Below are 20,111 nucleotides of genomic sequence, written 5' to 3' on the forward strand. Positions count from 1 at the left end.
GATCTCAAGTAGACTATATACTTATTTTATTTAACACATTATTATGCATTTCCCTTGTTTTGATTTGTTCTATAACTAAAAATACATTGCATGGATTCTTGATTAATACAACTTGAATAATGACTCAAACTTGGGTCAACATAATTCCCTTAAAACAATAAATCAATACCTGTTTGACTAACAAACACAAACAAACATGCCACATCTCCTTAAGAATCAGGGGTTGAATCAGAAAGTAATTAAATGTAATCAGAGAACTCCATCCCAACCAGTGCTGACAGACAAGTCTTTGGATAGTTTGTTAAACAGCTTCACCTTTGGCCTGCCACAAGGACTGCTTAGACTTTGAAACCTGGGCAACACATTTGCAACTTCCAAGTGAACTCATACAGCAAGGTGTGTAAGTATAAAAGCCATTACGTTAAAGCACAGGTTTAGTCTTCACTGAAAGAGGAGGACTCGCCTATCCTTAAGGATTCCGGAGCTTCTTCAAACCCATCATGGGGGGTACAAAGCTCTGCCTCTCGCTGCTGCTGGTAACAGCCTACACGTTAGCCCGTAAGTATCCATATTTAACCACTTAAACCCTCTAGTCTAGACCAGTTGTTCCCAAACGTTTTAGCCTGTGACTCAAAAGAGAAATGTTATGTCTCCCTGGGATAAAAAAAAAAAAAATAGCACAAGATCACAACATGTCGCATCGCACTGTGAGCTTGTAGATCGGTTATTTTCACTACTACTTAACCAAATTGGTTTCTAATTTATGGAATCTTTTAGATTTATCTTTTATTTCTTCATGAAATGAATGAAAAGAAAATGAATTTATTTTTAATTCATGAAAGATGTGGCTTTTTTTGGGAATGTTTTTAGAAAATGTCCTGAAAATGTAAATGTAAAGTAAATGTAAATGTTTTGAGTATCTCTACTTAGTTTAGTTATTATTACATTTTCAAGACAATTATTATCCAAAACATGTCTATGAAGGGTTACTTTTAAGCATTGAATTGAAGTCAGCCATTGAAGTTTAAATAGTTTGACCAAACTGAGAATTCTCACCTGTTACCATGAGACCTGTTTAATCTAATTTACTATGGACAGTAGGCCTACAGTGCAAGTCATTATCAACAAATTGTTTACTTCTTTTTGGATTAAATTGTTTTGCGGAAGTCACCTTAAAGTAAAAACCTACTTCAGTTCATTCAAAAGCTTTGCTTGGTTGTGTAGCATTTTATAAATGAGTCAGTGAGTGTCTGTTTCTAGGATTATATATATATATATATATATATATATATATATATATATATATATATATATATATATATATATATATATATATTATATATGGTATATATTGTATAGTGTGTGTGCGTGCGTGCGTGTGTGTGCGAGCGCAGCAGGCTGTCCATTGTTGTCCATTGTTGACATACGTTGTTTAACTTTAAAAGTCATCCTATATCCATAATAGTTGTATATGTAGTGTGATAGTATAGCTATTATATAAATATTGGTTAGTATATATTGTTGATGAGTAAAATGAAACACACAATCTAAGCACTGTGAAATAGAATACTTTTTGCATTAAAATATTAAGTAATGTGTATAATAATGCTTTATTTTACAATGAAGATATTTATGCTACTAGATATTTGAACTATTAAATAACATTCTGCCTTTCTCTACTAATACAGAACAAGATGTGGGAAATGCGGAGGGACAATCCCCAACATGTTTCTGTAAGTTACATAATTTGTACTGTATTTACCATCATTATAATGTTTGTAAAGTGTAAAGTATTATTAAAAACATTAGTGCACCTCTAAAGTTATGAGCTGCAGCCTATACTGTATGTAGCTGACCACTTAACCAGCAGCCTTTTGGTTGCCATGTTATGTGGTCAGATATGTGGGCCACAAACCTTTTGTCAAGTCAATTGATTTTATGTCATTGTGAATGAATGCATGGGACCCGAATGGAAACAAGACCGCAAGGTCTTTCTTCTGTGCTGTCCTTTTGGACCAATGCTGTGCTTGACTGTACCCTGTACTGTTTGCATCTTATTGTCTAATAGAATTATCAATCAATCAATCAAAGTGGGCCCTGGCCCAGAAAAGATTAAGAACCAATAGTCCATAGTATCTATCAACATTCTAGCTTTTAATGATTTTCTAGTGGCCAGAAGGTTCAAGAACTTCAGGAGGTTTGTGTACGACTATGAAGCCGAAACCCTTAATGGAGTGAATGGAGCCACTAATCTGAAAAATGGCCCCAAAGTCTCCTGTAAGGTAGGTTATGACAGCCCTGATCAGTTTTGCCAATATAACCCTATCTTCACCTTTACGGAAAATGGAAGGTTCTAAGAACATTACATTATTCTGATCTGTTGCCTAGGTTGAAATTGAGGTGCCCCAGACCTGTAGCTTCATCCTGCGCACAACAGAGTGCTCTCTGAACGAGGCTGTTGATGTGGATGAAGAGGGCACCCCAGTGTTTGAGCCTGCCCCAGGTGCTGAAACATTCAACGCTGCCATGGCAAAGTGAGTAGGCCTAAAGCCCTGAGCAAGATATGACAGGGTGTGGTGACATGAACACATGAAATGATAACAGATAAGAAGGCTTAGCCTTATAGCAGAACACCCAGTGATACTGGAAGAGAGGATGCAAAGTGACATAACATAAACTGCAGGCTATAGGCTCAATATTAAATGGTGGTCTGCCCCCCTTCATAGATACGCATTGAAGATCACTGTTGAGGGACAGACAGATGTCCAACTGTTCCCTGAGGACGATGAACCCATCAACATCCTGAACATCAAGAGAGGAATCATCTCTGCGCTTCTTGTGCCTGTGATGGAGGAGGAGAGGAACAAAGAAATGGTGAGAGATCCTCAAACACAACACACACAGCCAAACAGGTCCAGTCCAAGTCATCAACAACGAGCTTGCTCCTCTTTGTGCAACAGTATCTATGTGGTCATGCAAAAGATAAACAAGTTGTGCAATGGAAAGATAAGCCACCCCCTATCACAGGTGATAAATACCATCATATTTTCCACTTGACAATAATTTGTTGCAGGTCAAAGTCCCAGATAAGATTATCTTGGTTAATGACATCACCTCACCGGTCACTTAATGAAAGCTAATGATTTTTGGTCGATAAACAAGATTGTTAGAATGAATAAATCTTGTTTATGCGTATTAAAGGTATGTATAGGCCTAACAAATAATTTTGAGCTTTCGTTTCTGTTGTCTGAGGGTGGAGTTATTTTACTAAGACAATTCACACCATGTAAATTAAGTTAATTCATTTTTAGCTATAGTTGAGTGTCGGACATTTCAGGCCCCTATTGATTTCTTTAAACGTTGTGGCAAGCCCCAAATATCTGACCTCAAAGTGCTTTGCAAATATTAAGTAAGTGTGGTATTTGCAGTGGTAGTATCCAAAAATACAGAATAATCAACTAAACATATAGGCCTACATAATAAATACTACAGATATAGACTTCTGAAAAGAACGTTACGTTACACTTAAGTACAGTACTCAAGTAAATGAGGCAAAAATGTTGTCCCTTATTTACCAAACTAACATTCTCTCTCTCTCTCTCCATTTTAAGGCCACTGTGCATGGAATATGCAGCTCTGAATTCACTGTCAACTCCAGAGAAGACATTGCTACTGATGTGACTGTCACTAGGGACTTGTCTAAATGTGACAGTTTCAGCGCCCAGCGAGACCACACCAGTCCCCTGGCTCTCATCTCTGGAATGGTAAGACCATAATGATATCCTGATGTAATAGTCACTAGTGCACATGATTTTCAACCAGTGGTCCTTGAGGGAATTCCAGGTGGTCCCCCCAGCTAAATGATCTTTAACTCTTGAGAACTCTTGAGGACTCTTGAGGACTCTTGAGAGCGTAAAATGAAACCAAATGGACCCGGAAGGGTCCATTTGGTTTCATTTTGGTTTCATTTTTCCCCGGTCCATTTGGTCTCATTTTACGCTCTCAAGAGTTAAATTATTGTTAAACATCTGCATTACTTAATTTACAAGAAGTCTACACAATTAGAGAATGTAGAAGAATTGTTATTTATATTGCCTGTGCTATCTTTCCTAATGGTACCAACATCAATACAGCATGGAATTGTGGACAAAATCTTATCCAACGATAAAAAAAATATTCTTTAGTTTTGGGTCGGAGAGGCTAAATGTCATCAAATGGTGGTCCGTGGCGTGGCTCAAATGCTGAAAAACGTATTGGCCTTAATTGATATGAAAAGGGTTGAAAACGACTGCACTAGTACATGGCTTTGAAGTATCCTGTGTGGGTTGGATGATTGGCTTCGATGGCTGGCTGTGATGGCTGTGATGTGTTGCCCAACAAGTTTCTAATGAGGCATAAATCAAGCTTACAAAGTCCATTTCAACACTAATCCTTTAGTACAGCGGTTCCCAAACCTTTTTTAAATTAAACCATAGCACCACCATTAGCCTTTTAATGTCACACACCCTCTGGCCTAGAAGGTGCTCACAAGCATCACAGTTCGAGAACCACTGCTTTAGTAGAAGACAATGCAAGTATCCACAGCTATATATAACTAATATAATTCTGCCTAAATATTTACTAAAACGCTATTTGTCAGAGGGTGTCCAATCGCACTATATTAAAGCTACAGTCATGTGTCATATTAATTATTTATTTAGTATCTGACAGTTTCTCCTTTGATAATCTCTCTAAAACATGGATTTGCCTTTCTACCATCAGCACTATCCTTTGTCCAAGATGATCAGCAGCACCCAGAGTTGCAATTACAAGTTTGACAACCAGAAGAAACACATGACTTTTGGAACCTGCACAGAAAAACACATCTTCCTGCCTTTCTCTCATCAGTAAGTATAATACACAAAGAAATAATTGGGAAAGGCCCAATTTATATACTTATATAACTATTTTATTTACAAACTCATCTGTCTGTCTGCATTTGGCATAATGGGCTCTATTTTCGTCCATGCTAAACCCCTTATCCCTAAACTACTTTGCCTTTTTTATTTTTACTATTTTGAAAAACATTTTTGCATAGTTAAAATAGCCAATCTAAAAGCTCACACCGTGTTGATGTAGATCGGCTAGTTGAACTATTCAAAGATTTGAAAGTAGAGCTCAATGTGTGCACACTGCACAGTGACAAAATACTTTGCCATGGAGTCTAGAGATTTGTAATCCAACACTGGCATCCAGTTTGCCCTCACAGCGTGAACCCCCTTTGCCTGTGTTTGGGGGAGGGAATCTGGGTGGGGAGTGCAGGGATCTGGCACCTGTCAAATAGAGGTGGGGACGGGTTGTAGGAAGGAGGTGCTATACTGCTATATAGGTACTCCTGGTGGGGGGTCCTCACCGTCATGCATGTGAGCAAGTAGGGTAGCCTACTATAGCAGTGGCAACACATACATTACATGGGGAAGGTTAACTGATGAAACTAAATTGGGAGAAAAGAATCACACCTGTGTGAAGTGAGGGGCGCTCTTATCAGCGTACATCATGACGTAAATTCGCCATTCATTGTCAATGGGAATTGTGTAGGACAAAAATAGCCGATTTGCTCGTCCACATGTGACGGAAATTCTCCATTCATTGTTAATGGGAATTTTAATGTTTGTGTAAGACTAAAATACCGATTTTCTCAGACACATATGATGTAAACTCTCCATTCATTGGCAATGGGAATTTAATGTTTGTGTAATACGAAAATCTACACTAATAGCTGAATATAGGAGGGGCTAGCGCCCCTAAAAACGAAGTAAAATGTTTTTCTACTCTAAAAATCACACCTGTGTGAAGTGAGGGCCGCTCTTATCATCATACGTCATCATGTAATATATATAGGTAATTTGCTGACATATTCTCTTGTTCTGGCTTGTTAAACAGGAATGAATATGGAGTTTCCACCTTGGTGAAGCAGACTCTTTCTCTGCAGGAGACCAGCAAGATCAATGATAGAGTCTTTGAGCACAGTGAGTGTTTATGTCCTGACCTTGGATATAGCTTGCTGCAATGTCTTGACTTGAATAATGTCTCACTGCCTCTATGTTATTATCCTTTTAAGATGAGTTAAACGTCAAGTTCCTGCCCATGGAGGTAGCTGAGGACAAGGCCCCAGTTCAGACCAAAGATGCTGCCATTGCCACTTTGAGGGAGCTGATCAACCTGGGTCAGACCAACCAGGGCCACCAGCGTGCCAGCACCTTTCAGAGGTTTGTATCTGAGCTCCGTGGCCTGAAGAGGGACATCCTGAATCCTGCTTCCGACGAGATGATGACCATGGACACAGCCCTGACATGGCAAGCTCTGATGCAGTGTGGTACCCCAGAATGTAGCAGTGCCATGTTGGCTGTGCTTCGGACCTCTCAGCTTCCTGCTTTTGAGGCTGATGTTGCCGCCTACTTCCTGGGAATGCTGCCCAACCCCTCCCGTCTAATGGTTAAGGATATGTTGTTAATGGCTCAGAACCATAAGAGCAAGCCCATCATGTACGGCCTCAGCAATGTTGTCAGAAAGTAAGTAAGATTGAGAATGGGATTTTTGTATTATTATTATTATTATTATCAAGAAAAGAAGAAAATCCTAACTCACAATGAATAGTGTCTGTGCTGTTTGTACGTAAAGGTTGTAGTTACAAAATGTCTTGTTTATTAGGCTTTACCAGGCTGAGGGCAAAGTCACTCCTGAGATTGCTGATGTGTCTGAGTTCATGACTGCCATTCTGGGTGTGGACTGCGCTGGCGAGAAAGAGCTGACCTTCCTGACATTGAGGGTATGTAAATGGCTGTAAACTCAGCTCTGAATCACCCATTGTATAAATGGTAAATGGTGCATTTATATAGCGCCTTTATCCAAGGCGCTTTACATACATAGATTGTGCATTACATTCACCCATTCACACACACATTCATACACCGATTACGGCGGAAGCCATGCAAGGTACCAACCAGCACATCGGGAGCAATTTGGGGTTCAGTGTCTTGCCCAAGGACACTTCGACATGTAGACAGGAGGAGCCGGGATTCGAACCGCCGACCCATGGATCATTGGACGACCTGCTCTACCTCTTGACCCACAGTTATTACATGTATGCAAATATTTTCAAGTTTCTGACATCCTATTCCATGCGAATTACAGGTTATTGGTAACATGGGAGAAGCAATGGAAGCTGCAGATCCGTCTATAAAGTCCACCTTGGTGAAGTGCATGAGACAGCCTCAAACCACATTGAATGTCCAGCTGGCTGCTATTCAGGCTTTCAGGCGCATGTCTGTAACAGATGAGGTACATAACATGTTTATGTCAAATGACAAAAAGAAAACTGTTTTAAAGGTCATCATAAGGTGATTAAACCACCTGACTGTGTTCCTCTCCAGGTGCGCAATAACATCCAGAGGGTCAGCCAGTATGCCAAGGGTGCTGTGCAAAAGCGCCTAGCAGCCTACTTGATTTTGATGAGGCAGCCTGAGGACAGTGATGTGGAACTGGTGAAGAAGCTGCTCACTCAGGAGCAGAACATGCAGATCAAGGCCTTTGTGACCTCTCACGTCTACAACATCATTTCCTCCAAGGATCCTGAGACCCACGCGTAAGAACAGAGTTGCAGTCCTATTAGACATAATAGAAGTGCATTGAATGGATACAAACTATTGTTTTACGTGAAACCTTTCTGTATTAAACAATATACATTAGATTTGACAAACCAGAAATACTGATTTACCAACCAAATTAATAGCTATTTAAATGTTAATGTTGTCTGGCCCCCAGTCTGCGTGAGAAGATCTTGGAAGCACTGCAGCCGGATGAAATGGATGTCGCAACCCACACTGAATATACCACAATGTCTCGCAACTACAAGCTGGGAATGGAACAGGAAAGCATGCAGGCCAACATTCGTGGCAACGTTGTGTTTGATCCCACCAGCCAACTGCCCAGGGAGATCCTGCTGGAAACTACTCTGAAAGCTTTTGGCTATAATATGGACATGTGGGAGGTATGTAATAAAACCTTTAGACCTATTATTAAACAAATTGTAATAATTTCATTTCTTAATTGTGATTTTATGACACTTGGATCTGGTCACATAAAACATGTAAATACTTACATTTGCATGTATTAACCTGCTTGAAATGATAGATTAATTTGTACAAAAGTGTAGCAAATATTAGCAAATAAGTATACTAAATTAACATTAAATTGATTTCCTTTGACTTAGGCATCAAGGCAATTTAGAACAAACCTTACATAATCTTTTCTAATTGCTATTTGTATATGGCAGAAGTCTGCCTCTATCACATCAAACCCTACTGTAAATATTACTGAATGTTACTGACTTATTGGCCCATAGATTGGCATGGAAGGAAAGGGGCTTGAGCCAACCATTGAGACTCTCTTTGGCAAGAATGGGTTCTTCCCTGACACTGTGTCCAAAGCTATGTACTGGGTTGGAGATAAGATGCCAAACAAGATCAATGAGGTTCTGGAGAAATTGGCCACTTCAATAAGACCAGAGGGAATGAAGAAACAGGTAATTTATTTTATTATTTTTTAATGAATAGTACAATATTGATCTATTCGTCTCTTACATATATTCTTTGTATTTTATTTATCTATGACATTACCACTCTTTCACTCAAGGTGCCAGAGAACCTTGTCAGGGAAATTGTCCGTAATTTCAACAAACTGGCAAAGGATCTGCAAGCGCAGGAATCACCAGAAGCCATGGCCTACATCCGGCTCATGGGAGCTGAGCTTGGCTACATCAAGCCCGGTGACCTGAAGGGAATTGCCCAATATGCACAAATGTTTGCTGAGATGTTCCTGGTGACTATTCCTAGAGAGGTAAAACTTGCACATGTACATTTTACATCCTTTGTTTTCTACAGTCAAGATCGTTTTTATATTTAACCATGGCATTTAATCTCTTTGTCAGATCACAAAGAGCCTCATGTCCAGAACCAACAATGAGGTCTTTGCCCATTACATTTTCATGGACAACAAGTTCACCATGTCAACAGCAGCTGGCTTGCCTTTGAAGTTTGCTCTGTCAGGCACATTTGCTCCTGGTGCAACAGGAGGAGTTCGCTTTTCGCCAAACATGGTAAGTATCCCACTCTAATGTCAACCTTGACTTCATGATATTGTAGTGCATGCATGTGTTTGGAGGGTTTATTGAGTTATTTTGTATAGTTACACTATTTTCTTGTTTACTACTCTTAGCATTCATTTTCTGATAGTGTCTTTGAGGTTCAATTTCACTCGAGTTGTTTTTTTACCTCATTGCACTGAAAATGTATGTACTCATCAATTTCATGTGTTTACAGCAGGAAGTATCTTTCATGCCTGCTGTGGGAATTGAGTTTGTGACTGAGATGGGAGTCCATGTCCCTGAGTTTGTAGTCTCTGCAATTGAGATGCACACTAACTTGTACCATGAGAGTGCTCTCAATGCTAAGATCACCATGGGAGAGAACGAGGTCAAACTGTCCATTCCTGCCCCACAGAGTACCACTCAGCTCTTCAGAATCAGGTATCAAATAGTAATATCCATTAATGTTAATTTGCCTCCAAATTGATATATTCACATGATCTTTTAGGAACTTGTGTATTTCAATGTATTGCCATGTTGTACTACTACTACTACTACTACTACTACTATAAATGGCCTACTAGTACTAGTACTGTCGACCGCTACAAACTGTCCAATCTCAGCTTCTCTGTGAAGGAACGTTTGAAATGTTGAATTATTAGGTTTAGCTATTTGCTACCTACCTACTTTATGCATGTACAAAGTTTCTATCTATGAAAGAAATACAGTTTTATCGATTTAGAATTTAGAATTTTAGTTTCTCAAATAAACATAAATCATCGATATCCGATGAAAAAAAGGTATATAAACTGAAATAAAATATGTATACAGTATAATTATTTAATTATTTATTTTAAATTGTCAATTGCTTTAAATTTACTTAATCTTGGACTATAGTGATATTAATACTAAATGCCTCTGTGTATATGTATATGTAATTTGTAAGTTGATTAGCGGTATACTGTGGTTACTTTGCGCCACTTTTGATGCGTATGCACCGTCCCAGCATATTCTATTCATATGGCATTGGGTCCTTTAATCCACATCTTTATTACGTCATCATTGAGAGAGCTAGTTATACCAGTTATACCCTGACGTCATATGCTGGGACGGTGCATACCCATCGAATATGCTGGGACGGTGCATACGCATCGAATATCGTCCTGGGCAAAACTAGTACTTGCGCGCTCTGCTTGCGCAAGTAATAATAACTGGGTAATAATAATAGTGCTACTCGAGCCCACAATAATAATATCACTAGACAGGCACTTGTGCAACAGGGAGTGGCAAATGATGAATAAATGATATTCACGTGTTGGACTTTCTATTTCACTGTTCTCTCTTTTAAATAGCAACAGAATGCTGAGTTTAACTTCAGGCCAGGCCAGTCTGATTCCACCCATGGATGAGGGACTCAGGACTAATGTTGTGAGCTGTGCTCCTCTCTTCTCTGGAGTCAAGTATTGCACCACAGCCCGCTATTCTGTTGCTGGAGTTAACGCCGCAGCTCCTTACTTCCCCCTCAATGGAGAGACCAAGTAAGTTAATGAATCAATGGATACCTTGTTGGTGTTAATTCGATTATATAATCTATTACTAGTGTCGATTATAATATAGGTAGGGTAGTCATAGCACCATATTCTGATAGTAATAATCATTTATATAGTTTTTCAGTAACAAGGTCTCCTTGTCTCTCCAGCTCTTTAATAAACATAAAATACATTGTCAGGGGGTTGCCAATTTCAGCCAGTACCCATTACCCAGTATTTATCAGCTTCAGTTTGATAGTGTTCCTGTACCAAATTTGTCAGCTCATTTATTTGTGTCATCAATTCCACATTCTCTTGTTTACCCTGTATCCTGATTCCTGTGTGAGTTCACTCTCCTGAATAGTGATTGGATAAAATTGGTGTCCCGACCAGAAAATGCAATTTCTGTTTACTAAAGAGCTGGAGAGACCAGGAGGCTCACATTCCCCAAGAGTGATTTTATTTTGCGGTCTTACCCTCTAGGTTTGCAGTGGACATCCAGCCCACTGGAGAAGTCAGTGAGTACACAGCCACCATCGCCTATGAGCTCCTCAGTGAGGGCAAAGAGGGACGTCAGAAGGTTGACTCTCTGAAGATGATTCTCAGAGCAGAGGGTATGTGTGTGACGTTGGTCTGCTTTATGTGCATTAAAACAATAAAAAAACTATATTCATTAAACTGCTAATTCATTAAACTGCTAATTTCTCGTACTTAATTTTAGGCACTGAATCTGAGGCCACAGCCACCATGAAATACAACAGGAACAGGAGTGTCCTCACCACCAACATTCAGATCCCTGACTACGATGTGGAGACTGCCATAAGATTGGGCTTGACCAAGGGCAACGCCCTTAGCCTTGAGGTCTCCAGCCATAATGTGCCCCTGCTGTCTCTGGCAGCCCGTGCCCAGTAAGTTAACCCAGCATCTGTCCCAATCTGTCACAATGGCAGTCAACTCTTTATTCAAACACTTTAAAAAACTTGCATGATTTACACAGTATATAGATTAAGGTGATAGTTACCTTCTTGTGGTTTTGTTGACCACAGGCTTCGTGGAATGGCTGATGGAAAGCTGCAGCTTCAACTGGTGGTCCCCTCACTCAAGACTGATGCTGCCCTAACCGCCACAATGAGGAATGCTGAGGACCTCACTTTGGAGCTCAAGAGTGAAGTCCAACTCCCTCAGACCACTTCTATTCAGGCTGTCACTTTCAAATACGGTATGTTGATCTGCCAAGCATTAATGTTTACGGATGTATGAATTTCACAGGTTTCATGAATGTTGACAGGTAAAACAATGTTTTTGTTTTCTCAGGTGAGGAGCTGGCTGAAGTTCAGCTGATGTCCAATATGAACGCTGATGTCCAGATGTTTGTACCTTACACGGATGCCCTCCAGGCCAGTCTGAAGCAGCTGGTAACGGACATCTTGGACCAGCGTGTGGTTAAAACTGATATGAAATTGGGTCAAATCTTGTCCAAAGCTTTTGAGGTAAAACCACAAACAAATAATATACATCTTTACAAATATTTTAGCAGACTGAATTCTTTACTTCTTCTTCTAAACTTCAATGTGTTTTTAAACAGGCAAGCGATATCTGGATTGAAAAGATCGCCGCTGATGTTTCATTCGTAGAGATGCTAAGGAACAATGTAGCGGACATGTCCATGCCCTCCATGCCTGACAACCTGTTCATGAACCTGTAAGTAACACTTGAAAATCATCAGTTTCACGTCCTGCTTCTGAAACTAACTGTAGATCTATTATGAAAACCTCTCAACTGTAATTTTGTCATATATAATAAAACACCGCTAGAAATGGCTAAATTAAATTTGTATATGGTCCTATCTAATAACGCACCTTATCCATTTGACCAGTGAAAGCACATTCAGATACCGCTTCAACAAGGACAGAATGACCATCACCATTCCTCTGCCTTTTGGAGGAAAGTCATCTGAGGAACTGAGGATTCCACCTGTGCTCACCATACCAAAGATGTCTTTGCCAGGGTTTGGCCTAGAGCTTGAATCCAGGCAGATCCCCATCCAAACCTTCACCGTCCCATCTGAGTACGATCTTACTGTGCCACTCATGGGAATGGTGGACGTGGCCGCTAAAGTCAACAGCAACTATTACAACTGGGAGGGGATGGCCACTGCCGGGAACAACACCATTGATTCTCCTATCTATCTGGCCAAGTTCAAATTCATGGCTGACAGCCCCATTGAACTCCTGTCTTTCACAGCTGAGGGTAACTTGGCCTTTTTTCATCAATTTAGTCATAAATATTTGATAATTGATTTTCATCAACATATAAACACAGTATAAACATAAATACATTCGAATCAACGAATCAACTGTAGTATTATTTCGTAATTTCTTAACTATTATAAAGGCAATGAACTATGTGTTTTTTATTCTGTATTATGTATGTCTTATAATGTGTTCAAGTCTCATATAGTAAGCATGAATTTGCCTGTTTTACAGGAGTTGCAGAGATAAGTGACTCACCACAGGAGGTCCTGAAATTCACTATGGATAGTTCCCTGAAGCACAAGCTCATTGACACAAGCTTTGAAGTCCTGGAAACCATTGTTATGTCAGACAAAGTCTTGACAACAAGCAGCTACAAGATCCAAGCCTTGAGCACTCTGGGCCTGCAATCATCTTTGCACATGACCTCCCAATGCTCCCTTGCCTCAGATATGCTCACTGGAGATGTCAATGTGGATGGAAGTATGACTGTTGGATCCTTGTCTGCCAGCACCACCTATTCCCAGTCTTTCACTGCTGAGCCAACGAAGAAAGAAGCAAGAACAGAGTCCACACTGACAATGACCTCTAGGATCCTGGAAGTTGTGAACAAGATGAAGGCAGAGTATGCTAATGACCAGCTCCTGATTGATTCCACCACCCACATGAATACCGACCTAATCAAGCACACCACCAAGGCTACCATTGGCTATAAAGAGGCCCAGTTTACCATCCAGACTGACTCTGTTACCAAGGCTGAAAATAGTCAGCTCCGTAGTCAGTTAGATATCGCTGCTTCCAGAGCAGAGGTTAGCATCAGGGTAGAGAACCAGGCTGATGACACAGAAAACCGTGCCTATTATTTGATTTCTGGGTCCATGAACCCTTCTGGCCTGGAGATCAATGGTGATGCATCCATAAACATCTTTGAAAGCCGTGCCTCCCATAAAGGAACTCTGACCCTGAACACGAATGGCTTGACCACCAGCTGCACTACAACTGCACAGAGCAGCCCAATGACCTTTGAGAATGTTTTGCATGGTGGAGTTGACACTGCTGGAGCTGTGATGTCCATCACCACCAAAGGAGTTGTCAACAACAACAAAGCTGAGCTCAACATTGAGGGGAAATTGGCAACTTCAGAGGTATATCTGAACAGCATGTTCAAGGGTAACCTCTTTGATGCTGATGCCAGAAACAGAGTGAACTTCAGAGTGAATGAAGATGGCTTGGCCTTCTCCAACAACCTGGTTGGATCTCTTAACAACATAAAAACTGACAATACACACTCCATGACCCTTACTCTGACATCTCTGGCCTTCCACTCTAAGAGTGACAATTTCCTTAATGAGAGAAACTCCTACAAACATGACATCACAGTTGACATGGAACTCTTCGCTGGCTCAATAATTGTCAGCAATGCCTTGAAGATAATGGATGCCAGCTTTTTGAATGAAGGCCAGTTCAAGGTAGAGCCTTACAGAATTGACCTGACTGGAACAATGATGGGAGTTGTCTCGGAGGAAGAGCTGAAACATACCTATGAAATCACATTCTTTGACATGGTCCTCTCTGCAAAGAGCAACACCAATGGAAAATTCCTGGGTTCTCATGTGACACATGCCCTTGATATGGAGGTTGCTGGTCTTTCCATGAAGTTTAACAACATGGCTAACTTCAACTCCCCATACCTCCGCCTGGACAGCACTGTCAAAGCTGTTGCTGAGCCCTTCACTCTGAACATTGATTCCATTTTCAACACAAATGGTGGAGTGTATTTGTATGGACCACAGAGTGGTGAACTGTACAGCAAATTCCTCCTGAAGGCAGAGCCCCTGGCTTTCACACAGTCATTTGAGTACAGAGCCTCAAGCACTCATGAACTGACAAATGGCCTCACCATCAACACCAACATGAACAACAAAATGAACAGCCTGATTACACTCCAGGAGCAAAGCATCACATTGAAGATCACATCCAAACTGAACAATCATGAGCTTGATCACGAAGTGAATGCTTACAACAATGCAGAGAGAATGGGACTAGAGTTGGCGGGAGCTGTCTCCACAAACTTCTTAAAGCAGTCCAGCGAAAACCATGAATATTCCATCTCTGGGTTTGTGAAGTATGATAAGAACAGTGACAGCCACTTGATCCAGATTCCATTCATTGAGCATCTGCCAACAGTTCTAGACGAAGTGAAGACTACAGTGATCAGGATGGTGGACAACACCATCAACATGTTCAAGGATATGGATACTCAGTTTGATATCAGTGCCAGGTTACATGAGAAGGTTTCTGAGCTGAAAGAGGTAATTGAGACCTTCGACTTTAATCTGTTTGTCCGAGACTTGACAGCCTTCGTCAACACCATGGGAAATCACATAACCAACCTGATGGCCAAGCTCCCCACAATGCAAATCATTGATATGCTGAAAGGAGCCATGGACACTATCATGGTTTGGATCAAGAAACTCAACATTCCTAACAAGATCAATGCTATTTATAATGCAATTGAAGAACTCTTGTCAAAATATGAGGTTGAAGAGATAATTGAGCGCATCATGGATGCGGCTGTTGAAAGTATGAAACAGTATCAAATCAGGGAAAAGATTCAGTCTGCAGTGGCTGCTCTTAAGTCCATTGACCTAGAGCCTCTGGTTAACAAAGTCTTGGCACCTTTGAAGGAGTTGGTGAATCAACTTTATATGTTTGACTTCAAGCAAATGGTTAATGACATGAGTGCCTACTTTAACAGAATGGTTCAGAAAATCACGTCTTTTGATTATGAAACTCTTGCTATGGAGCTGAATGAAAAGATCACAGAAATTAGCAAGGTTCCTTGCTTTGGAAAACTGTATGGGGAGTTCAGAATCATCTCACCTGATTACAGCCTCAGGACCACCGCTGAGCTGCAAAACACCACCACTACCCCTGTCACACCACTCATCACAATGAACATTAACTCACAGGCCACTTCCACTCTTGACCTCCTTGAACACACTCTGGAGGCCAGTGCCCACATTGCCGTGCCCAAGATGAGCCGCCTGACCCTCTCTGAGAACATCAAAGCTACGCACACATCGTTCACTCTTGACCACCAGGGAGAAGTGGCTTTCTATGGCCTGTCAGCTCAGGCATCTGCTAAAACTATTGCCAAAGCTACAACTGAGCCCTACAAAGCAGAGCTGGTTAGTGATGCATTCTTTGCCATGGAAAATGGAGTTTCTGCAAACATGAAGACTGGCTACAAACATGAAGTCAACATGCCTCTCCTCAACATCTTCAGTGACGCCTCCTTCGACCAGACAGCTGTTGTACAGCTTGAAGATGGATCTGTTCGTCTGACCATTAATAACGAGGGCAAGGGCAAATATGCTTTGCAGGACTTCTCTGACGAGGCAGTCCACAAAAGTGACATGGAGGTTGTTGTCACTGGTATCTGCAACATTAAAGTGGCTTTCACCGGCACAACAGAATCCAACCATCTCAGAATGAATCAAAATATGGATGTTGATGTATGCTTGCCTAACTATGTTAAAATTAATGGCAGGGTTGAGACAGACACAGACTACATGAAGAACAGTGTTGCAGAGCTGAAATTCCAAGCTATTGTTGAAGACCTAAAAATTGATGTTACTGCTTCTCATAATGCTGAGTTGATCGGAAAAGTTGAAGGAATTATCGCAAACTCTGTCCTTGCAAAGCTCACTCCCTTTGAGATTATGTTTGAATCCAAGAATAAAGGAAACACCAAGGTTGACTTTCCATTCCAGCTATCCGGAAAGGTAGATCTCCAGAATGACATTGTTATTAACCTGAACTCTGAGGTACAACAAGCTTCCTGGACAGGTCTGGCTAGATGCAACCAGAACAAATACTCCCATGACTTCTCTGTGGATAATGCTGAGACGGAAGTTGGCTTCTTTGCACAGATGAAAGGAGAAGCCAACCTTGACATTCTGAGCGAGCCTTTCAACATACCGGCAATGACAGTTCCATTCTTAGGTGTGGAGACCCCTGAAGTGAAAGAATACAGTCTGTGGCAAGACACTGGCCTGAGCAGGTTCCTGATCACTACCCAGCAGACCATTGATATGGATGCCAAGCTGAAGTACACGAAGAACCCTGAAATTATCACCATTGACATTGACATTGAACCAGTCATTGATGCCCTTAATGGACTAACTAAATTGTATGACGACGTAAAGTATGACATGGGCATGGACATGCCTAAAACTATTACTTTCCCTGCATACAAACTCCCAGTGGTGAATGTTGAGGTGTCTTCTTTCATTGTGCCTTTGCCTACTTTGTATGTTCGATCTGCCCTTAGTAAGCTAACTTTCCCCAAAATCACTCTTCCCAAAATGAGAGGCATCATGATCCCTGTCCTGGGTGACATGACGTATGAGTTATCCTTGAAGACAGCCATTATCACGCTCAAGGCTGATGCTGGTCTCATCAACCAGGGCGATATTGTCATGAGACTTGATGCCTCCTCGTCCTCTGAGTTTGAGGTTCTGAATGGTAAAATTGAGGGCACCAGCACCATGAACAGGGCCAATGGAAATATTCTGAAACTAGCCTCTGTTCTGTCCGTGAAACACATGATGGTTGAGGGTAACCACGAAAGCTCCATCGCTGTCAATTATGAAGAAATTGATGCTTCCATCACAAATTCAGCCAAGCTTAATCTCCCAGTGCTAACTATGGAAATCAACCAGGAGATGTTTGGAAATCCTCAGGAAGGCCTTATTGTCTCTGTGTCCTCTCCATCTGCTGGACTCATTGGACTCCAGTTGCAGACTAAGCGTCCCGCCCAGGTGAAAGGAAGACTCTATGGTCGTTATCCGGTAAGACATTGAAAATTGCATATTTTTATTTAAAAAGACAAATTCGGTTTTGTTCAACCAAGGTTCATGTTTATGGAATGATAAAGCTGCCAAAATTCAAATACGAAAAGTCAATTGAAATAAGAGAAATGCTTTTTCATTTTCAGGTCATTAACGCATATTTCTTGGGACAAAAATAAATCTAAAATGCAATAACATTTACATTTAATCTACAGATGTAGATCTAGATGTAGAATGCTAATCGCATTGCATTGCATTTTCAAGTTTTTTTTAGTTTTTTTTTAAATTCAAAATCAAATGATAATTTTAATTGTGTCATAGAATGAGCACATCTGTAGATTAAATGTAAATGCTATTGCATTTTTGATTTATTTTTGTCTCATTAAAAGTGTTAATGACCTGAAAATGAAAAAGCATTTCTCTTATTTCAATTGACTTTTCGTATTTGCCATTTCATTTGAATTTTGGCAGCTTTATGCTTCCATAGGGCCTACATGTTTTCGGTTGTTATTAGATAAAGTAAAACATGAGTGTTGTTGTTGTTGTCGTTGTTGTTGTTATTATTATTATTACTATTATCTTTTATTTATTTACTGTGCATGTATATCTGTCAATATTATTTAATTGTATCTATCATCCATTGATCCATCCTTCCTTCATTTGCTTATTCAATTACTAGCCCAACTTGTCCATGTCCATATGACTGAAAATTCTGATACTACTATTACCTCATTTTAATATTTCTCCTTTTTGTATTGTTTCACACAGTCTGAGCCCACAAGTGATGTTGACATTGTGGCTGTGAAGATGTCTGTGATGAACTTGGAGAAGCTGAGCCTTCAGACAACTTGGAATACAGAGATTCCCTATGAAATGATGCTGGGTTTGAAGCAGAGTGTGCCTACAATCATGTCAGCCGAAACCTTCCAGGAAATGGTGTCTGATCCCATTAGCAACACCTACAATGAAATTTCCAAATTTGTTGTCATCCTCAAAGGTTATTTTGAGCAGGCTAAAGAGCAGGGTAATGTTATGTTCAAGAGAGCTGCTGACAAAATAGCAGCATTTGACTTTTCTGAAATAACCAGGCCTAAGTTATTCGAGAGTGCAATGTTTATCCTCAGGGAATACCAAAAGAACATCCAAATTATACTTGATGCTACTATCAACTTCCTGAGGGAGACTAAATTCCAGATACCTGGATTTGAAGAGAAGATGTCTGGACTTGAAGTCTACCAAACAATTAGCGCCTTTGTTGCCGATGTGTCTGAGGAAGCTATCACAAAAATTCCAGAGTACATTAGCTTCACCTTCAAAATGCTAATTGATTATTTCAGAGGCATTGAATTCACTTTCCCTGGCTCAAGCTATATTATGAGGGGAGGGGAAATCTTAGATGACTTGTCACTAACATTGCAGAAAATCCAGACCCAAGTGATTGTGATAGTGAAGAAATTGGGGGATATCCAGCTTGAAGACATCCTAACAAGGCTGTCTGAATTCACCCAGGTTAGCATTGAGAAAACAGAGAAACTCTTCAACTTCCTAAGCTCTTGGGATGCAGATAATGTCTCTTCTTGGTTAAGTGATGTATACACGGATGCCATCAACTCTCGTATTGTGGTTGATATCACCAAGCAGGTGGAGGATGCCAGGAGAACTGTGGTTGAATACATCAGCATTGTGTATTCTAAACTCCAGGATCTTCTTGCAGACATGTCCATTGAGCAGCTTCAAGCTGACATAATGGCCTGGATTGACTCAATGGTAAAACGCTTGAATTCTTTCCACAACACGATCATTGAGCTTCTTAAAGAGAGCACCGAAAAGTTTGAGCCTTATGTGAGAATGAGTGAGAGACAGATGGATATCGACATTCCTTTCCCATTCATTCCCAAATTTGCCTAAATGACAGAAAATATTTCACTTTCGTACGCCTCCAAAATGTTTGAGAGAATGTTTTTTTGTGTGTGTCTGTAAACAGCAACACATGGCAATATTAAATTGTTGTTTTAATACTACAGAATGTATGCAAGTCCTTAAAAAGGCCATTACGTTGTTTACCCTACCGTATTTTGCAAATTATCAATGTTCTTTATTATTTCAATGTAGATGTTCATCTTTTCTGGTTATACTGTGCCCCTTTATGTTTTATTCTATTTAAAAACAAACTTTATGAAGACTCAATAAAGACCATTTGTACTGCATAAATTATCTTTGTGTCTTCTGTACATGTAATTTTAAGAAACTATTTAACATCTTAACACTCAACGTCTAAGTTTTATTATAATGCAAGTTGATGGTTATCATAGGCTAGAATAGATACTCTCATTGCACAGACAATGGTAAT

At 40.3% G+C, this 20,111-nt stretch overlaps 1 protein-coding gene across 1 annotated transcript; it reads left to right on the forward strand.

Annotated features, from left to right (window-relative positions):
• Window positions 1-500: 500 nt before the first annotated feature.
• LOC310876963 (apolipoprotein B-100-like) lies at window positions 501-19,669 on the forward strand (the record flags this gene model as incomplete). Its single annotated transcript, XM_083790611.1, has 26 exons — window positions 501-558; window positions 1,689-1,733; window positions 2,170-2,282; window positions 2,389-2,534; window positions 2,727-2,874; window positions 3,612-3,764; window positions 4,762-4,886; window positions 5,923-6,008; window positions 6,101-6,551; window positions 6,691-6,808; window positions 7,174-7,320; window positions 7,413-7,624; window positions 7,804-8,029; window positions 8,384-8,563; window positions 8,674-8,877; window positions 8,969-9,136; window positions 9,360-9,565; window positions 10,477-10,662; window positions 11,137-11,273; window positions 11,375-11,561; window positions 11,700-11,872; window positions 11,968-12,143; window positions 12,239-12,354; window positions 12,530-12,903; window positions 13,140-17,761; window positions 18,530-19,669. 26 exons carry the CDS (start codon window positions 501-503, stop codon window positions 19,667-19,669), a joined length of 9,897 nt encoding a protein of 3,298 aa, XP_083646737.1.
• Window positions 19,670-20,111: the final 442 nt, after the last annotated feature.

This window comes from Protomyctophum parallelum (assembly GCF_964188405.1).
Source record: "Protomyctophum parallelum genome assembly, chromosome: 19".
In the NCBI taxonomy this organism is placed as follows: Eukaryota; Metazoa; Chordata; class Actinopteri; order Myctophiformes; family Myctophidae; genus Protomyctophum; species Protomyctophum parallelum.